The 16,791-nt window shown below is 47.5% G+C and overlaps 2 protein-coding genes across 7 annotated transcripts in view; one reads left to right on the top strand and one right to left on the bottom strand.

Moving 5' to 3' along the window:
- The first annotated feature begins 3,661 nt into the window (after positions 1-3,661).
- On the top strand, positions 3,662-13,819 carry NIPAL4 (NIPA like domain containing 4). 3 transcript variants are annotated; one of them, XM_029998016.2, is made up of 8 exons: positions 3,666-3,876; positions 5,610-5,858; positions 8,573-8,629; positions 9,690-9,780; positions 10,855-11,015; positions 11,114-11,697; positions 12,117-12,161; positions 13,629-13,819. In XM_029998016.2, exons 1-7 carry the CDS (start codon positions 3,840-3,842, stop codon positions 12,126-12,128), a joined length of 1,191 nt encoding a protein of 396 aa, XP_029853876.1. In that variant the 5' UTR covers positions 3,666-3,839; the 3' UTR covers positions 12,129-12,161; positions 13,629-13,819. The 3 variants fall into 3 exon arrangements, with proteins under 3 accessions (XP_029853874.1, XP_029853876.1, XP_029853875.1); XM_029998015.2 differs by having other exon boundaries at positions 12,117-13,819; XM_029998014.2 differs by lacking the exons at positions 12,117-12,161; positions 13,629-13,819 and having other exon boundaries at positions 3,662-3,876; positions 11,114-11,881.
- The window catches only part of ADAM19 (ADAM metallopeptidase domain 19), a 35,688-nt gene continuing 32,670 nt past the window's right edge, over positions 13,774-16,791 (bottom strand). For all 4 annotated transcript variants that reach the window (XM_029998012.2, XM_041119341.1, XM_041119340.1 and 1 more), the window contains one exon: positions 13,774-16,272. In XM_029998012.2, the coding sequence (XP_029853872.1) occupies positions 16,198-16,272 (75 nt within the window). In that variant the 3' untranslated portion in view covers positions 13,774-16,197. The remainder of the gene's footprint in view (positions 16,273-16,791) is intronic.

Below are 16,791 nucleotides of genomic sequence, written 5' to 3'. Positions count from 1 at the left end.
CGCTCAGCTGCTCCATAGCGCAGACCCACAGGTATGTGCACTGGCACAAGGAGGGCAGGACACCAAGTGTGGGAACCCACCGTGGGTGTGACGGGCTTGGGAACTCTCCGTGTTGGTGGTGGTGTCTAAACTCTTGTAGTACGAAATGACAGCCTCAGCCACTGCAGACATGGGTTACCTCGAGATAGGCTGAATTAAAAGCTGTCTGCTCAATGAAGTCCAGTCTTTCAAGCTTGGGGCATCCTTTCATGTAGTGCTGCAATCATCTGAACACCAGGCAATTCCCTTAACCCCTACACAATCAGGTCACTGTCAGAAAGAGGATTTACCCTCTCTTTGAAGAAGGAAAGAGCTCCTTGGAACCCTCAAACTATACAAAGCCATAGCAGAATATTGCAACCCTATTCTGAAAATTTCCACAGGAACTGTGCCTAGCAGACATCCAAGGGCAAAAGTTTCCACCAGGATACTTCTGCCATTATTTGTAACACGGGACAATTGATACCCAGTATTTTTCCATCATTTTTTCCAGACCAGAAGAGATGAGCAGAGAAGAGCAGGGGAAAGAAAAGCCTTTTGATGTTGCTAAAGAGGTTATTTGCATGCAAAGTTGTCTTACTCTATCCCCTGGATTCTAGTCAAGTTTTCTGGCCTGGAAACCAGTATTTCAGGAGGAACTGCATTGTTAGAAGATGAGCTGCTAAGGAGACTCCCTGATTTCTGATGAGGTATTTTTAAGGAAACATCTGATGCGAGTATCAACCAGTGAGGTCATAGCTTGGAGCTGAAATTCCCTTAATTACAGACTTCCCATTAAAATGAGGATATGAAGCAATAAAAGAGGCATTGGTTGCATCCCTGCTTTATTGTTATCAGTCTCAACTTGCTCTTGACTGAGTGTAGTAGGCAATTCCATGCCAATCCTACCTGGATTTTAACTCCCATATTGCTATACACAGCCTTGCTAAATCCATCAAATGCAACTCCTGTGACTTAGTGATTTTATATACCGCAGCCCCTGCACCAGAGAGACAGAAATATGTGACTCACTTGTGTCCCGCGGTTGACTGCAAGATCCGATTGAAGCTTCGCCCATGGTAGTGACAACTAGGCATGCTCCTTCCCTGGTGTCTGATAGAGTCAGCTCACACGGCGGTGTCCCCTCCTTTTGGGACCTCTTCCCTGTCATGTCTCCTCTCTTCCCAGAACTGAGAACAGCTTTTCTTTGGAGATCTCACCCCTTGTCAAATCTGACCAAAGTGGCCCATGGGGTCAAATATCTTTGGCTACGAAGGGGGGGTACATAAACTCACGTGTATGGGGCCACATTAGCCTTTTCCTTTAGGAAATCAAGCTGACAGGGGAAGGTAAAGCTGTGGCCCTTTTGCTTTTGACTGCACCAGCCCCTCTGCTGTGGCAGTAATTTATGAGGTTGCACGATGACCAAAAGAATTATTTTAACCCCAGATCCCTTCCATAAAAATTTGCTCTCTCCCTAACACCTCTTTGTGCGCAGCGGGCAACCGCGCTCTGCACAGATGTCAACAACACTCACCCACAAAAGCTTGGAAATTATTTTGGATGCAGTTTAACTGCCGATCACCACATCACCATGAGGAGTCCCCAGCTACTAGCAAGACCTTGGGGTGTTGGAGAAAGTCCAGCAAAGGGGAGAGCCCCACAGTGCCCTTGAGCACCAGAGCGAGCAGGCGGAGCAGCCTGCGAGGGGACAGGGGACATGAATTCCCCCAGCCAGCCGCAGGCAGTCAGCACTGCAAACACAGCAAACACTTGTCCCACTCCACCATCACCTCGGTTTCTGCAATCAGCCTCGTATTCACACATTGCATTAACAGCTTGTAACCAGCATCAGTGAGTAAATTTACTAAATAAAGGCCAAATCTCACCATCATTGTCTTCCCCAGGGTGCCTTTTGCCTACGTAATATGTAACAGCCGCAGAAGTTGCTCACAAACCAGCACGTTTCATTTCCCACATCAAAACCCATTGCCACATGATTTGGATTGATTATCAAGTGCCCCTGTGTTAAAGGGGAGGATGTGGAATTTGGCTGGCACAGTCTCTCCCAGCCAGTGACCCAGAGGTCTGTGACTGATGAACAGACCTGATTAAAATCAAATGACTCACAAAACACTTGAACATTACATTTGCTGGAGAAAACAGTTGTACAGAGATAGGATCAGGCGCTGAGTGAAGGAGCCATGCAGTGCTGGCAATGCTGCAGCTTGATGGTCTAAGAGCAATTTCTGTAGTAACAGGTAATACATTTTATGGGGCGGGAAAAAAAAGCAAATTTTCAGACGCGTTCAGATGCTGCAGATCTTGCATCTTTACATTGCCTTACGACAGATACCGTTTCTAGCTATAAATGTGGGCTTGCTGAAGAAAAGCTATTGGTTTTACTATTGGTTTTCCTTATCTCTGCTAACCTACAGTGAAATCTGGCTAATGGCTCCTGCTGCAAGGAAAGGGCTTTTGTATTGGCAGTAGGTTTGTGTACCCACGGCTACCGAGCACAAATACAGGAAGGGAGGACATCGGCAGAGGAGGGTGGGGGTGAAGGCAAAACATGCTGGTGTGCAACACACTCCGAAATGTTCACACGCTAATATTAGCAAAAGAGGCTTCGGCTGCAGTGGGACAGGGAGTTGATGGGGGAGCTACAGCCCCCAGTCGATAGTACAGGCTGAACCACATGGTCATGATGAGCGAGACCTGCCAACCAAATAGTCACAAAATAAAAGGGTGTAAAATGAATTGAAGTGATGGAAGAGCCCATGGGCTGGAGGTGACTTTCTCAGGGCTGGGATTCAGTGTAGAGGCACCTAAGTCTTAAATCACAGCTGCTGCTGGTGGTGAAATTGTGTCCTGGATCACTCATCTCCTTTTGCACAACACTTTACAGCACAAGAATGCCCTTGTCATTACACACTCAATTTTTGTTGATATTTCTTTTTCAAATGCACCTTTGCCTGGAGCCTGACCTTTCCCAGTACAACTCAAAAGTCAGGAAAGTCCATTAGGGAAATTTGGCCTGACCATCAGCAGAGAACATGCCTTTGCTCGGTGAGTACAGGGAACCCCACACCCACCACAAAACTTCCACTAGGATATATCCATCTTCCCTAGACCTCTACACATTTCTCAGCCCCGCAACATTGTCCTTCAGTCCTACTGCACACGGCCATACTACTAAGCGGAGAATAACAAACACCAATGCTTGAAGCAACGGGACGCTTTCTGAGATGTTTCCTTGCTATATTAACTGCAGTTACAGCCTCTTTGAGCAAGAGGAGATATCTTAATTTCTCGTTTACTTTTCATTTCTGTTCCACCGTACTCAGCGCACGTATAAAGCCCACAGCTTTGCGGCGTACGCAACCCGCTCACCGTAAGCAGCGCCTTCTCCCAACCACTGCCATAAGAAAAACACACTCCAGAGGAGAGAAATCCCTGCCTGGGCTGAGGCAGGACCTGTGCAAAGGCTGTTGAACCCACTCGCTCCGGCCACCATACCCTCCTCCTCCTCCTCCTCTCCCCCCGAGCAGGCTGGGTTCGCGGCCCCGGGGGCGGGGGGGCGGCAGCAACGGGGCTGGGGCACAAGGCTTGCAGGGGAAGGCTGTTCGCCCAGGGGACCCTGCAAACCTTCCACCGGCATCCGCTGCCTCCGCACCGAGCCCGGCGACGGGCCGGCCCCGTCCCGGAGGAGGAGCCGGGCGGGCAGGTACGCTGGCAGAGCCCGGCCCGGCCCTGCCCAGTCCCCGCCGGCGACCGGCTTCTGCCCCGGGATGCTCTGAGCCGTCCGGAGGACGAAGGAGATGGAGCCGCTGGAGGCGAACATCAGCTGCAGCAACGGTGGGTGCAGCCCGGGCCGGCCCAGCGGTGCGGGGGAGGGAGCGGGACAAGCCCCGGGGCTCAGCCCTGCCCGCCCCAGCGGCCCCGGGGGGACGGGGTCCCGGGATGGGGGGGTGCTGCGGCCGCTGCACCCCTCGGCCTTATCCCCCTAGCCGGCTTTGGGGCTGTTCTCTGTCGCCGCTCTGTTTTTTCTGGGTTTGGGGTTTCTTTTCCTTTTTTTTTTTTTTTTTTTTTTTTTTTTTTTTTTTTTTTTGAGGTCTGTATAGGAATGGGAAAACTCCCTTGATCCACAAGCCCCACACAGCCTGCTCTGCCAGCAGCTAGCGCTGCACTCTGTCAGCCTTACAGCGAAGCTAGGATCACTTTTTTTACCTTTAAAGATTACTTAATCCAGTCGGTAATCACCCCATCCCACTGCCTTATGCTTGTGCTCAGCAGCACATTGCAGCGACTTTTACCCAGCCGAGGAGGCAAGATGTCCCGTCCAGTCCCATTCCCCAGGAAATACTTCCACGATCAAGGATGTTTTTCCATTATAAAAGAAACTTAGAGAACCTCTAGAAACTCATCTAGAAAGTCACTGGAATTTTTTCCATTAGAACAAGTTCAGATCCATTTGGGATCCAAATCCTCAGCTGCATGTGCAGGGGACATGGGGTGCAGCTGCAGAAGATTTAATCCAGGCTCTTGCTTCAGGAAAAAGGTGGGACCCATGCCCAGGCTGCCGGCAGTACTGTGAGCAATTTAGCCATTGCATACCCCTGCCTGCAGAGACACAAATACTTGCTCCATAATTCCTACATGAGTTCAGGCAGAAAATTAAATCTTCTACTACAAAGGGACTTTTGTGACACTCCACCTGGCTGTTCTGTTTCCCACAGTTGCAGTCACACTGTCTTTACTACACTCGGAGTAAAGATTGCAATAGGAAGATGAGCTGGGTGTGGTAGGAGCAGGAGGGTAGGAAGAAACTCAGCAGTTTTCCCACCCACACACAGCAACACACCTTGGCTAGAGACACAGGGGCTTAGTGCTTTTGGTGTTAACAGCGGAAAACCACGTCTGCTTTCAGTCCTTCCACACTGGCAGGACTTGGCGTGCTTTATGAGCACTCGTGAACTCTGCAAATAGGTAGAATAAAACCATTAGAAGCAACATATAGATGAAAGTTTGGTCTGAGCGAGTTTGTTGTTGTCTTAGGAGCAATCCCATGGCACCGCTGGGTACACAGAGCTGGAACAGATACACAAAGTACTGGCATTACTCCACGTTAAACCCAAAGCTGTAAGCTGCAGAGGAGCTGGCAGATGCAAGGCTTAGTTGGCTGGAAAGCACCAAAGCCTTTGAATCAACAAGGTTGAGTGTTGATAAGGCATGGTTCAAACTCATAACATTGGTGTTTGGTGGAGACACTCTGGCATAGATATTTGGAAATTCAAATTACATTATTATAGTGTTCCTTGTGGCCTTCCAGTTTAGTGTGTAGACTGGCAGACACAGGGTCAACGAGCTGCTTGAACTGCACTCCATAAGTCTGTCACTTAACACCTTGCCATTTCCACGTGCGAGTAAAGAGCTGTCCTGAGGTTTTGAGAGTTGCTGGGTATGTGCTGGTAGGGTGACAGCACAGGTGGCTGTTCAGAGGGACATCTGACTGTGTCCAAAGACCAATAGAGGCACTGTTGATAGTCATATCAGTAACTTGCTGTTTTATCTCCATGGTGGTCTCACAGGGTCACTGGTCACCCTTTCGTGCCTTTCCCACCGGGTCGTGTGCCGGGTGATCGGCGATGCTGACCCAGCTGACTCTGTCCAGGACAACGGGACTTCGGATGACTTCTGGGTAACTCGGCTGGAAAGCAATTATGGGTTCTACATCGGCCTGGGCTTGGCTGTCTTCTCCAGCTTCCTCATCGGAAACAGTGTCATCCTCAAGAAGAAGGGGCTGCTACGGCTGGTGGAGAAGGGAGGCACCAGGGCAGGTAAGAGGTCTGGAGGGGGGCAGGAGGGAGGAGGTCCACCTGTTCCCAGAACCACACACATCATCCAAACTCCAGCACTTGTATGGCAAGGGAACACCTCCGGGTACACGTCAGCCTTCCACCAGCAATGTAAGACGGACCTTTTCTGCATGTATTTTTGTGTGTGAGACTCAGAGCAGTGCTCTGCTGGAGCCGAGGAGCTAATTTAGCCGACCCCTTCCAATGCAGTGCTCTGTAAAAGCAGCATTCCCCTTGCTTTGCACCGCAAATAGCAAGTCACATGCACTGTGTTATCAGATGTGAAACCACCAAAAGAACAATACGTGCCCATCACAGCCCTTGCACAGGAAAGTGCGAGGCCAGGAGGAAGCAGAGCGTTGAAAGCTCTTTGAAATGTGCCCCTTTGCACAAAGGTGCAAGTCATCCCCACACCACAGACCAGAGCAGAACAGCACAGCTCCATGAACCCACTCTTGCTCTTATTGATGCACTAGGCAGCTTTGCCACCAAATCACTGAGACAAGGATGCAGCCCCATGTGCTTTAATTGCATTAGCAAGAGCCATTTATTAATGCGGGACTGCACGCCTGTGATCTGTATGAACTCTGCTTGTGGTTTTCAGAAAGCATACTTCTGAGGTATGTTGCTCAACAATGTGTAGATAACTTTCCTCTAGCATCAAGCTCTTAGGGCGAGACGTGTTTATGTGCACATATATATGGATGGGAAATGGTGGAGGAGCACTGCCTACAGCAGAATTGCACTGTGGAATTGGACGCATCCCATCAGCATTGCAAACATTCACTCTAGCAGTAGCGTAAGTCCTACCTGGCAGCTGACCTTCTTGCATAACTACAAAACAAAATAATGATAATTAAAATACTACTGCTTCCCAGTTCTGGCCTAGAAATGCTTCTTAAACCATTTTACAAAGGAAGTCAGTATCACTGTCCCCATTTTACTGTGTCCCCATCTGAGGGCACAGAGGCATGAAATGAAGTAACTGTGCAGAGTCAACCAGCAGGTGAGCAGCAAAGCTACCAACAGCACCTGAGCCAAGTCCAGTCTCCAGTCTGTCTCCATCCCCTGCCCTTAGGCTGCCTGCATACAACTGCTCAACTCACATGGGTTTGCTTTTTGCCTTATATTTGCACAATGAAACACCGGTATTGTTTCAATTGTAAATGTGGTCTCTCTCCTCCTTCTCTCTGTGAACTCCTCCCACAACAGAGCCAAGAGAGTAAAACAAGAGCAAACCCCTCCCTATTTTTCAGGGTGTTTAACCAGGAAATAGGGATTAATGACAGAAAATTGCAGCTGACAAAAAGAGTTCTTGAGAAAAAAAACCCAACAAAACAAAACCCAAAACAACACAGCAATTTCTAAGGAATAGCAAAATGTCACATTTGAACCTGAGGAACCAGAACAGGCTGAATTGTAGCAAATTCCTGTCCACCTCATCATTCCCCCTTTCCCTATCTCACCCTTTAATCTCTCAGTCCCGGTGTTTCACCCCTGCTATCCGAGCACATCACTTTTCTCCAAGGCAGGTCAAACACTGCTGTTACTGACAGCTCTGGTCAGGTCACACTTGTCAAAAACATGGGCTGTCTCTGACCCAGTAAAATCAGGGTTCACAATGTCAGCAGGCTCAAGCTCCTTACATCTAACAGCTTGTGGGTTGAGACCAGAGCTGGATTAGTTCCCAACACAGTATGTCCATTCTCCCTCATTTATAAGCACATTTTCTTTCTTTGAGTTGTTCCACTGCCAGGAATCATTTTTCATCAGAAACGCTCGGTCACATAACGGCTGTTCCACATAAAGTTAACATTAGGATTTCTGGCAGTTCAGGCTGAGGCCCTATGATAAAAAGCAGCATACAAAAGGAGCAGATAGCTTCTGGCACAGGACGCAGGAAGCCTTCACCATGACCGTACAGCAACACAAACTAAAGCACCACAGTCCGCACAGAGCAACCGACCGGTTTTTCCCACCTTCATCTTTCATAGCTATAACCCCCACTTGAGCTGGGTTTGGAAAAACTCATTGCCTTACCTTAGGGCCCATACGCGAGACCCCGCAGCGAGCTGGTGCAACGTGAGGTGAAGCGCAGGCTCTCCGCAGGCAGGGTGCGGGGTGGCAGCGTCCCAGGGAGAAGCCTTTGGGTGGGGGGCACCCAGCACAGGGCAGGCCCTGCCATCCTTCATCCCTCTGCTCCAGGAGCATCCCATGGCGAACAGGCAAGCGGAACATGCAAGACGAAACATGACGAATCCACGGGGCCTCAGCTGCGGTCTTTATGGCTGGGTTTAGGGATTGATGTGCCCTGATGAACCAGCGAGGATGCCCACAGGTCCCAGGGCTGAAGGGCAGCCCCAAGCTCCATACTGCAGCAGTGCAGGCTTCATCCCAGGCCGATAACCTCTGTGGCTTTGGGGCAGTGGGTGCCATTCCCATTGCCACCCAGGATTAAACAACTACTTTTACTGTATACGCATCGTCCAGCCCTAAGTGCCAGTTTCTGCTAATCCCTTGACTCAACATAATTTCCACATAGGATGGCATGCCTGCGTATTCTGTCCTTCCAGGCTGTTTTCTTTGCCACGCTCTTCCCCTTGCAATTTATCCCTCTCCAAAGGGACATTTCTCATCTCTTACTCCAAAGAACATGGTTGTTAACTCCTGCATACCTGTGTGCTTTGCTTCCCCAGGAGATGGAGGCCACGGCTACCTAAAGGACTGGCTCTGGTGGGCTGGCTTGTTAACCAGTAAGTAGAAGCTGTTTCCCTGGGTTTGCAGCTTTTCCAGGGTCTGTCCCCGTGAATCAGGTGTAGAACAAGCCCAGCATCTGGTGGCTTGAAGCCTTTTTTTCTGGCAAGTTCTCCCATCATCATCAGAGGTACCTCAAGGAGAGTGGAGACAGTGAGCCACGCAGGATTGCCCTCACCGTCCTCCTGCAGGGCTGGTAGAACTTGCTAGCTCAGTTTTACCTGATCAAAAGCATGAAAAGCCAGGTTTTAATAAGGTAGCTGGCTGGTCTCTCTGCATACCAGGCACAGGGCAAACAGCCTCCCCTGTGTGCCTGGGGACTCCAGGCAAGGTTACTGCTGCAGCACAAGGGGGATAGCAAGGAGGTGTTGGTAGCAGCTCCTTTCTTGAGCAAAGCTTGCTTTGCCTTAGAGCAAGCCTTAAATCCTTTTCATACTGCAGCATTACAGTATCTTCTCCAATTGGACTACAGCTGTCCAAAGAGCAGCAGAGGGTTTTTCAGAGCAGCCTTTTCTAGCTCTTAGTGCTGCAGCAACAGTTCAAGGTGTCCCCACCCCACCCTGCCCTTGCAGCTCCTACTGCACAACCACCAGAGCACAACCCATAAGCAAACACACAATACTCACTGCTCAAGGGACAAGGACAGCTCAACCAGAGTAACACTACAGCCCCAAGGAGACACGTTGTAGGTAAGGAGCAGCCTCCCAGCAGCTCCCATAACAGCCCACCCCCTCATTAATCACCCAGACACACTGCAGCTGTCTGGCTGGGCTATAGGGGTTTAATGAGTTAATATGGGTCAGCTGTGACACGGCCAAGCCCTGGCACCCTCCAGCCCTTCTCCGTGTGGGTGCAAGGTTCCAGGGATGTTGCTCTGCTTGCATTAATTTGTAATAGAGAGATTTTCACCCGCTATCTCGTCCTGTTTAGCAGCAGCATGAAACCCCCATAATAAAATCCACTCTCTAACTGACATCTTACTAGTTTGCAAGCCCACAAGAGAAAACACAAAAGGTATACTGTAACTTACTGGTATTTATTTTTCTTGTGTTTGTTCAGTGGGTGGAGGGGAAGCTGCCAACTTTGCCGCCTATGCCTTTGCTCCTGCAACTATTGTCACGCCTCTGGGGGCTCTGAGTGTGCTCATAAGGTGATTTATATGTCTATAGTTTGTCTTTTTTTGTTTGCCTGTTTGTCTTGTAAGATAGAAAGACTTGAAGTGATGCTAATATGATTTATTCTGCCTAAAGGAAAAAATGTCTCAGTGTTTTCTAAAAATCGCTCTAACAGTTGTTGTCCTTTTGGAGGATCATTTGGAAACCACTGAATTAAGTAGCATGCCCTTCTGGAAATGCTGCATGTAGATAGCAGCCACATACACTTCAGGTTAAATTATTGCAAATCTCAGTGTCACTTCCTCCCTTGTTCTAGCTCTCTAGCCAATTCAAGGTTGGTTTTTTTGTTTTGTTTTGTTCTTGTAGCGAACAATACTAAAAATCTAAAAGGGTCAAAAATATCAGGCTTGTTTTTAAACTGTCTTTTGTTTGCCTTTTATTTTCTAGGCTTTTAGGGTGCTCTGATGTTGTGTTTTTATACTTCTGTCTGTTGCCAAAAGGGCTGAAACCCTATTTTATTTCTTCATTTTAAAAAAGGAGATTCATATCAAAATACATGACTCCAGGTACTGAAGGTTCTGTAGAAGGACTGTTATTGTGAAATGGGACCAGTCTTGTCCCAAATTTTTATGGACAATAACTAGATATTTTTGCAGATGTATCTATAGCCCCAGTACCTTGAGTTTCTCTGGGTTTAATAGTTCTGATGATTTAGTTAAAATTAATGTAACTCTTTTGTTGTTAGGTTAGGGGTTTTTTTGCTGTAACACTGGTCCTTGAAGGACTTGGGCACTAAAGGCTTCATAATACCTAACAGCTCATGAGTGAATCTGTAGACCCTGAAAATTTTTCCGAGGATGTGCTAACACATTCAGCATTTTTTCACCTTGCTGGTACATGAACTGTGATCTATAGATCACACCTGCATTTCTGCAAGTTCAGCTGTCAGTAGATGCAATGTGATTGTGTATTAACACACTGGAATGCAACACATTTACTCCAAATTTGTGTCCTTGTATCACATGAAGGCATTCTTTACCTTATTTTAGCTCCTATTCCTTCTTTAAAGTACTTTAAAGCACCAGCTGACATTTTTCTGTCCTGTGCAGTGCCATCCTGTCTTCGTATTTGCTTGGAGAACGGCTCAACCTGCTGGGAAAGCTGGGCTGCATGCTCAGCCTCGTGGGCAGCACCGTGATGGTGATACACGCCCCAGAGGATGAGGAGGTCACCACTCTGGATGAAATGTCTTCTAAGCTGAAAGAGCCAGGTACGCAGGAGGTCGCGTTTTCTCTCTCGGCGCTGGGCAGCACGTACTGCTCCCCATGCCCGCTGCTCAGTTTTGAGTTACTTCCTTCCCTCTTCCAGGTTTCCTCGCTTATGCTGCGATCCTCTTGGCTGTCTGCTTCCTCCTGATCTTCTACCTCGGACCCCGCTATGGCCAGAGCAACATCCTCATCTACCTCACCATCTGCTCCGTTATTGGTGCCTTCTCCGTGTCCTCGGTCAAGGGCCTGGGTATTGCCATCAAGGGCTTCTTCGCTGGCCGGCCTGTGCTGCAGCACCCATTGACGTGGATCCTAGTCATCACGCTGGTGGCATCCATCACTACACAAATTAACTACCTCAACAAGTCTCTAGACATTTTCAACACCTCTTTGGTGTTTCCCATCTACTATGTGCTGTTCACCACCATCGTCATCACAACTTCCATCATCCTCTTTAAGGAGTGGGTCACCATGACCGTAGTTGACATCATCGGAACAGTTTGTGGCTTCCTCACCATCATTTTGGGGGTATTTTTACTCCATGCCTTCAAAGACATGGACGTCAGCTTAGGGAATCTACGACAAGTACTCCAGAGCGGAGAGCAAGCGCCGGTCACCCGAGATGACAAGAACATCCTGATAGAGGTGGACAACTCCAGCATCGGCCCAGAGGATAAACCCAAAGTATTCATGATCTATACCTAGCGTGTTACGTGCGAGGTTGGGTGACTGGGTTGATGTCAATATTCCAGATGCTAGTGAGCGATTTGAAAAAGGAAAAGCAGAAAATAAAACCAACAGTGTCTTATCCAAAGCTTGGTGGAGTCAAGCCAAGTCTTTTGGATTGGATCTGTATCATGGTGTGGCAGCAAGGGGTATGTTTAATCCTCACTGGGCTTTAATACATGCAGCCACTGAAAATGAAAATCCTCTTGAAATACAATACTCCTGGGACAAAGCTCCTATCTGAGGCCCCTTCTTATTCTTGGCAGGGCTAATGTTTACTCTTGCACTTCTTCCCCGGGGTGGCCATTGATGTGTTTATTTCCAGGCCCTGCCTGAGTAATTGATTAGTGTTTTTTGTCTTTTTTTTTCCTTTCTAGACACTTGCATGAACTCTAAAATACACGCCACTATCTCAAACGGAGGTGAGAGACAAGGAGTGAATGGTGCACGCCTGCTATTCAGACTCCGCTCATCCATGTTTAATTACTTGCTCTGCAGATATGGGACAAGGATATTGGTGAATATGGGCAAAACATGGTGAATTTTGGAATAGATGCTCACTTAGGCTCAGTAGCAGGACCCAAGCCATGAAGCATTTTTACAGGACCACGGCAGAGAAATCTTTTTCAGCTTTTGTTTCTTGTGAGGTACAGGAGCTTTCCTGCAGTACAGTGTTAATTAGTTTTATGGGTGGGTGGTTTGTTTGGGTTTTCTTCCTTAGCAGCTATGGTGCCTGGGCTATGTTGATGTTGGTGGTGAAGCTGTTGGGCTTGATCCAGACCTCACCCGAGCAAGGGGCAGCCCCTGCTCAGGCTGGGGAGCTCTGGCAGGGTAAACCCCATGTCAGGAGAAACACTGCCACCATCTTCAAGATTTTTTGTGGTCTGTGAAAATCTTTTCAGCCTGAAAGACCAAGTGGCTGTAAATTTTAAGTATTTTTTTTCCTTAGGAAATGTCTTGACCCTGGAGAGGCCCCCAACTCTGAGCTCCATGACCTGTCCTGCTATTATTTAAGCCCAGAAGCTTTTCTTTCTTTTGTTTACTTGTTTGTTTAGAGGGAGGTCTGAGCTGCATGTTAAAAGCCAAACAGGCATAAGCGGGTGATCCTCTGCAGAGCTGTAGGGATGCAGTTTATCCCAGAGCGGTCCTGTTCACCCCTCTCCATCTTTCTCAATATAGTACGGATGTTACCTGGACTCTTGCTCACAGCTCACCTTCAAAACCCCCTTGGTTGTATATCAACGGTGAGGACGAAGGGATGGGAGAAATAACATGTTGAGCTGGGAGGTGAAAAGAGAAGGTATTACCGCAGTTAAACGTTTCTCCCATCTTGCTGCTAGGTCTTATAGCACAAGGAGACTGGAGCTCATTTTTCTCACAGCAAATCCCAAACCGGGAGCAGCGAAGCCTAAGCTGGCTTTGCCAAGCTGGCTCAGTCTGGAGGCAGCTCTGGCTGGGTTAGCCCTGGACCACGGCGCACACTGATGCTGAGATGCTGACCTGATTATACCTGGGTCTGAGCATCGCTGAGCAAATGCAACTTGGGGTTGCGGGGGTGGAGAGGAATATGCAATCTCTTATTCTAATAACATTTCAGTACCTTTTTTTTTGGAATGTGGAAAGGGAAATAAAGGCTTTTTCTAAAAAAAAAAAAAACAACCCAAACAACCCTTCCAGTTGTATCTGAAAGTTTTTAATGCCTTCTCTGATCTTACTGGTGTAGCTGTAAAGGATAAACGGGCTGAAGGACAGTTTACAGCAGAAAGAGCATCTGGGGCAGAGAGTAAGACAGCAGCGCCCTCCTTTGGTAGCAGAAAATAATCCAAGTAATTCACTGGCATTGGTTTTGGCATCCTAATCGGTGTAATGTTTTATGCGTTTTATTTCAGAAATAGATTGTAAACGAGACTCATCCTTCTCACTGCGTAGAACTGCATTTCATAAAAGCCATTACCCCAGCTATCCTGCCATCTCTGGACAAATGCCACGTATAAAATCAAGATTTGAACCAAAAGAGTACACAGTGACAGAATATTTGTTAATGACAACTGACAAATTTATTAAAACTAGGCAAAAGGCACAATGAATTGCAGTCTTCAAGTATTTGCATAGATACACAGAGAGCATTATTGTAAACCATTAATATGTGGACACAGGAGAAAGTGAGATGTATTTTGGTACATGTTCTCCCAAATAACATCTTTTTAAAAAAAAAAATCACATTTTACCATCTTTTACTCCTGCAGTTCCCCTATTCTTGTTCACTCAACTTGGACACATATCATAAATTAAAAGGACTTACTTAAAACTACATTTTGGAGACTTTATGATATTCCAGCAATAGTTTTCCATTAGGCTTTGGGCATGTCCATTTCTCTGAGATTTGTGTCTCCGGTAGAATTTTCTAAAAGCTTGATCCCATGTTCACATGAAATGCAGTGAAAATATTCTTTGTGATTTTTGTTGGCCATTTGATAAAGATCAGGGGCTGTAGCAGAAGTGTACTGCTGTCTTCAGCAAGGGCTCAGATATAAGATCAAGTTTTTGTGGTTGAATCTGTACTACTGCAATGTATGTACAGTACGTGCCCAGCTTACCGCTCCAGCTGTGAGCAGTAAAACATGCCATTACATAGCCACATTAGCTGCACCCCAAGAAACAACAAGTCTGGGGGTTGTTTGAATATAGGTTGTTTATATGTAATATAATACACCCCAACTATAGAAAAAGACATATAAAGATTAGAAAGCTATGTCTTTCACTTGCCATCCCTTATTTCAGAGAAGTATTTCAGGTTGGTTTGTTTTCCAGGCATATAGAAGGTAAGAAAAGGTCCAAAATGATCAAGATAAGGAATAATCAACCAGAAATTCAAGACACACCCTGTGTACTGTTTCCTTGTGGAGAAAGAGGTAGTAAAGTTGTGAAAACTAGTGTGGTTTAAGTCATCCTACAGATATACTGCTACATATAACTACAAATTTAATGAGTGCTTAGGCTTTATCTGGTTTTTTTTTTAATCAGTAGAGTTTAGGGAAAGAGAACCATCAGACAAGACACTCTTTCTTTCTGCCAATAATAGTTTCTCACATGTGCAGCAGCAATCACACTGAGGATTTGTCCATAATAAATCAGACACAACAGAACTGTTGTAACCATAGCTCCAGAATTCCCTGTGCTCTCCTAGGAAATCATTTCAAGGAAAAAAAAAAGAAAAAAATTTGGCATAACAAAAGGTCTTAATTTAAAATCCTGAGAAAAAAACATACAAAAGCCCAAATGATTAGGAGAAAAAAAACCCAAATTCATAAGGGAAGGTCCTCAGGGTCAGAACCATCAGCTGCTTAAAGTGCACACAGACAGCTCTCTCCATCCACGTCCTGGAGAAAAAAACTGGAGTAAATGAGCTGCCCTACAAAAGCACCATGTGTTGCATTAATATTTCTGCTATTTTACCACCTGGGCAATTTTAAGCTAGGTTTCTCACTAGTACGGGGAGCAGACAGCCCGTGCTGAATTACTGCTCACCACAGACCGAAGCCTGAGGAGACACGTGCAAAAGTGTCTACTGATGATCCGTGGTACCGTATGCTGGAGAGGAGGTTTCAGCACTGGCTTTTGCTGAGCTTCCTGCTGGCCATTTGCTCTCTCTCTTGGTCAGAGGGTTTCCCTGTCGTACCTTGGCTGTGTCCCAATGACACGGACGAGAGCGCACGGGCCGCGCTGGGGATGCCGTCAGGTCTTACAGCACTGGGGCAAGACAAGCGAGTGCTGGAGGACAGACAGGTTGCAACACTTGCTGAAGATGGCTATATGGGGAAAATAATTAATCTGCCCTATTAAAGCTAATCAAAATCCACAGTGACCCACAAATTATTTTAACCAGGAATATTTCCATGGTTTGTTCCCTGTTGTGGCCCCGCTTGCCACCCACTGTAAACTGAGAATAAGCTGAAGAAAGTTATCAATGGCTGCCTTCCGCTCTCCCAAGGGGCAGCGGTTTCTATATAGCACCAACGTATGCTCCTGCAGCTGTGTGGATGAGCTGAGGAAACCAACAGGGCTGGGTCTTACATGAAAGCCCATCGGGGCCAGCACCTGCACTCACAGCTTGTTCACCCTGGTAACACTTAAATGGCTGATTAAAAATATGTGAAGCCCCAATCACCCCATCCCTGCGTTGGATATTGCACAATAATATGTAAATACCGTATAAACAAGTCATCCCTATATGGAAAAGGCTATCGGTAGAGAGGGTTGAGTTCAGCTTGGCATGTACCAGCGCAGTTCCCAGGGGCACTCCTGCCAAGCCTGACTGCAGCTTGTTGGGTCACGTAGGAAACAGGTGAGGCTAGAGGAGAGGAACCGAGATGGTGTCTGTGGCCGTGAATGTTTTTTTGGGTGATGAAGGGCATCCAGTCCCCTGTGAAGGTCAGAGCAGGCCAGGAACAGACTGCTTCATGAGCGCCCACGGGAGCCCGGCTGTCCCACTTTCAAGACGTTTGCTGCTCCGGCCGTCCCGACGCCAGTATTCTGGGTGAGATGGAAAACAGGGAAAAGAGAGAGGAGTGAGCACTGATGAAAGAGCAAACGCTGCCATCTCCCTCTCCTGCGGCTGATGTTACAGCTGGCCAGGGGAAGCCTGTCTCTGTTCATACGCATTCACACCCTAATGCATCGCATAGGAAACCCTACCACCAGGAGCACAGTGAAGTTCATGCAGTTTGCTCCATTTTTCACAGCTGGCCTCAAGTAGATTGCAGGCTAGAGGCAGCACCTGTGGTGTGTGGAGTGGAGGTGTTTTGTGTTAAGGGGTCCGGTTTGCAGGGAGCTGAACTCAGTGACTAGAAGTCCCTTATTAAGGACAATTTTGGGAAACACTCCCTTCAGAGAAAGCACCTCCTTAGCTGTGGCTAGAGAGGCTGGAGAGAATTTCTGTTCCTTACTGGGGTCCTCAAGTCTTGTGTGGACCTTCGTGTTTTGCTGCTCTTCACTAACCAGCACGCACAGCTTGGCCCCACCATTGCTCAGCCCCACTCACACCGATGTCTT

This window comes from Aquila chrysaetos, chromosome 22, assembly GCF_900496995.4.
Source record: "Aquila chrysaetos chrysaetos chromosome 22, bAquChr1.4, whole genome shotgun sequence".
NCBI lineage: Eukaryota > Metazoa > Chordata > Aves > Accipitriformes > Accipitridae > Aquila > Aquila chrysaetos.
This window is presented reverse-complemented; position numbering and strand designations above follow the sequence as displayed.

Coding starts and splice junctions, on each gene's coding strand:
- NIPAL4 (XM_029998014.2), top strand. CDS start 3,840: ATGGAGCCGCTGGAGGCGAACATCAGCTGCAGCAACG. Junction 3,877..5,609: donor GAACATCAGCTGCAGCAACG/GTGGGTGCAGCC, acceptor GTGGTCTCACAG/GGTCACTGGTCACCCTTTCG. Junction 8,630..9,689: donor GTGGGCTGGCTTGTTAACCA/GTAAGTAGAAGC, acceptor GTGTTTGTTCAG/TGGGTGGAGGGGAAGCTGCC.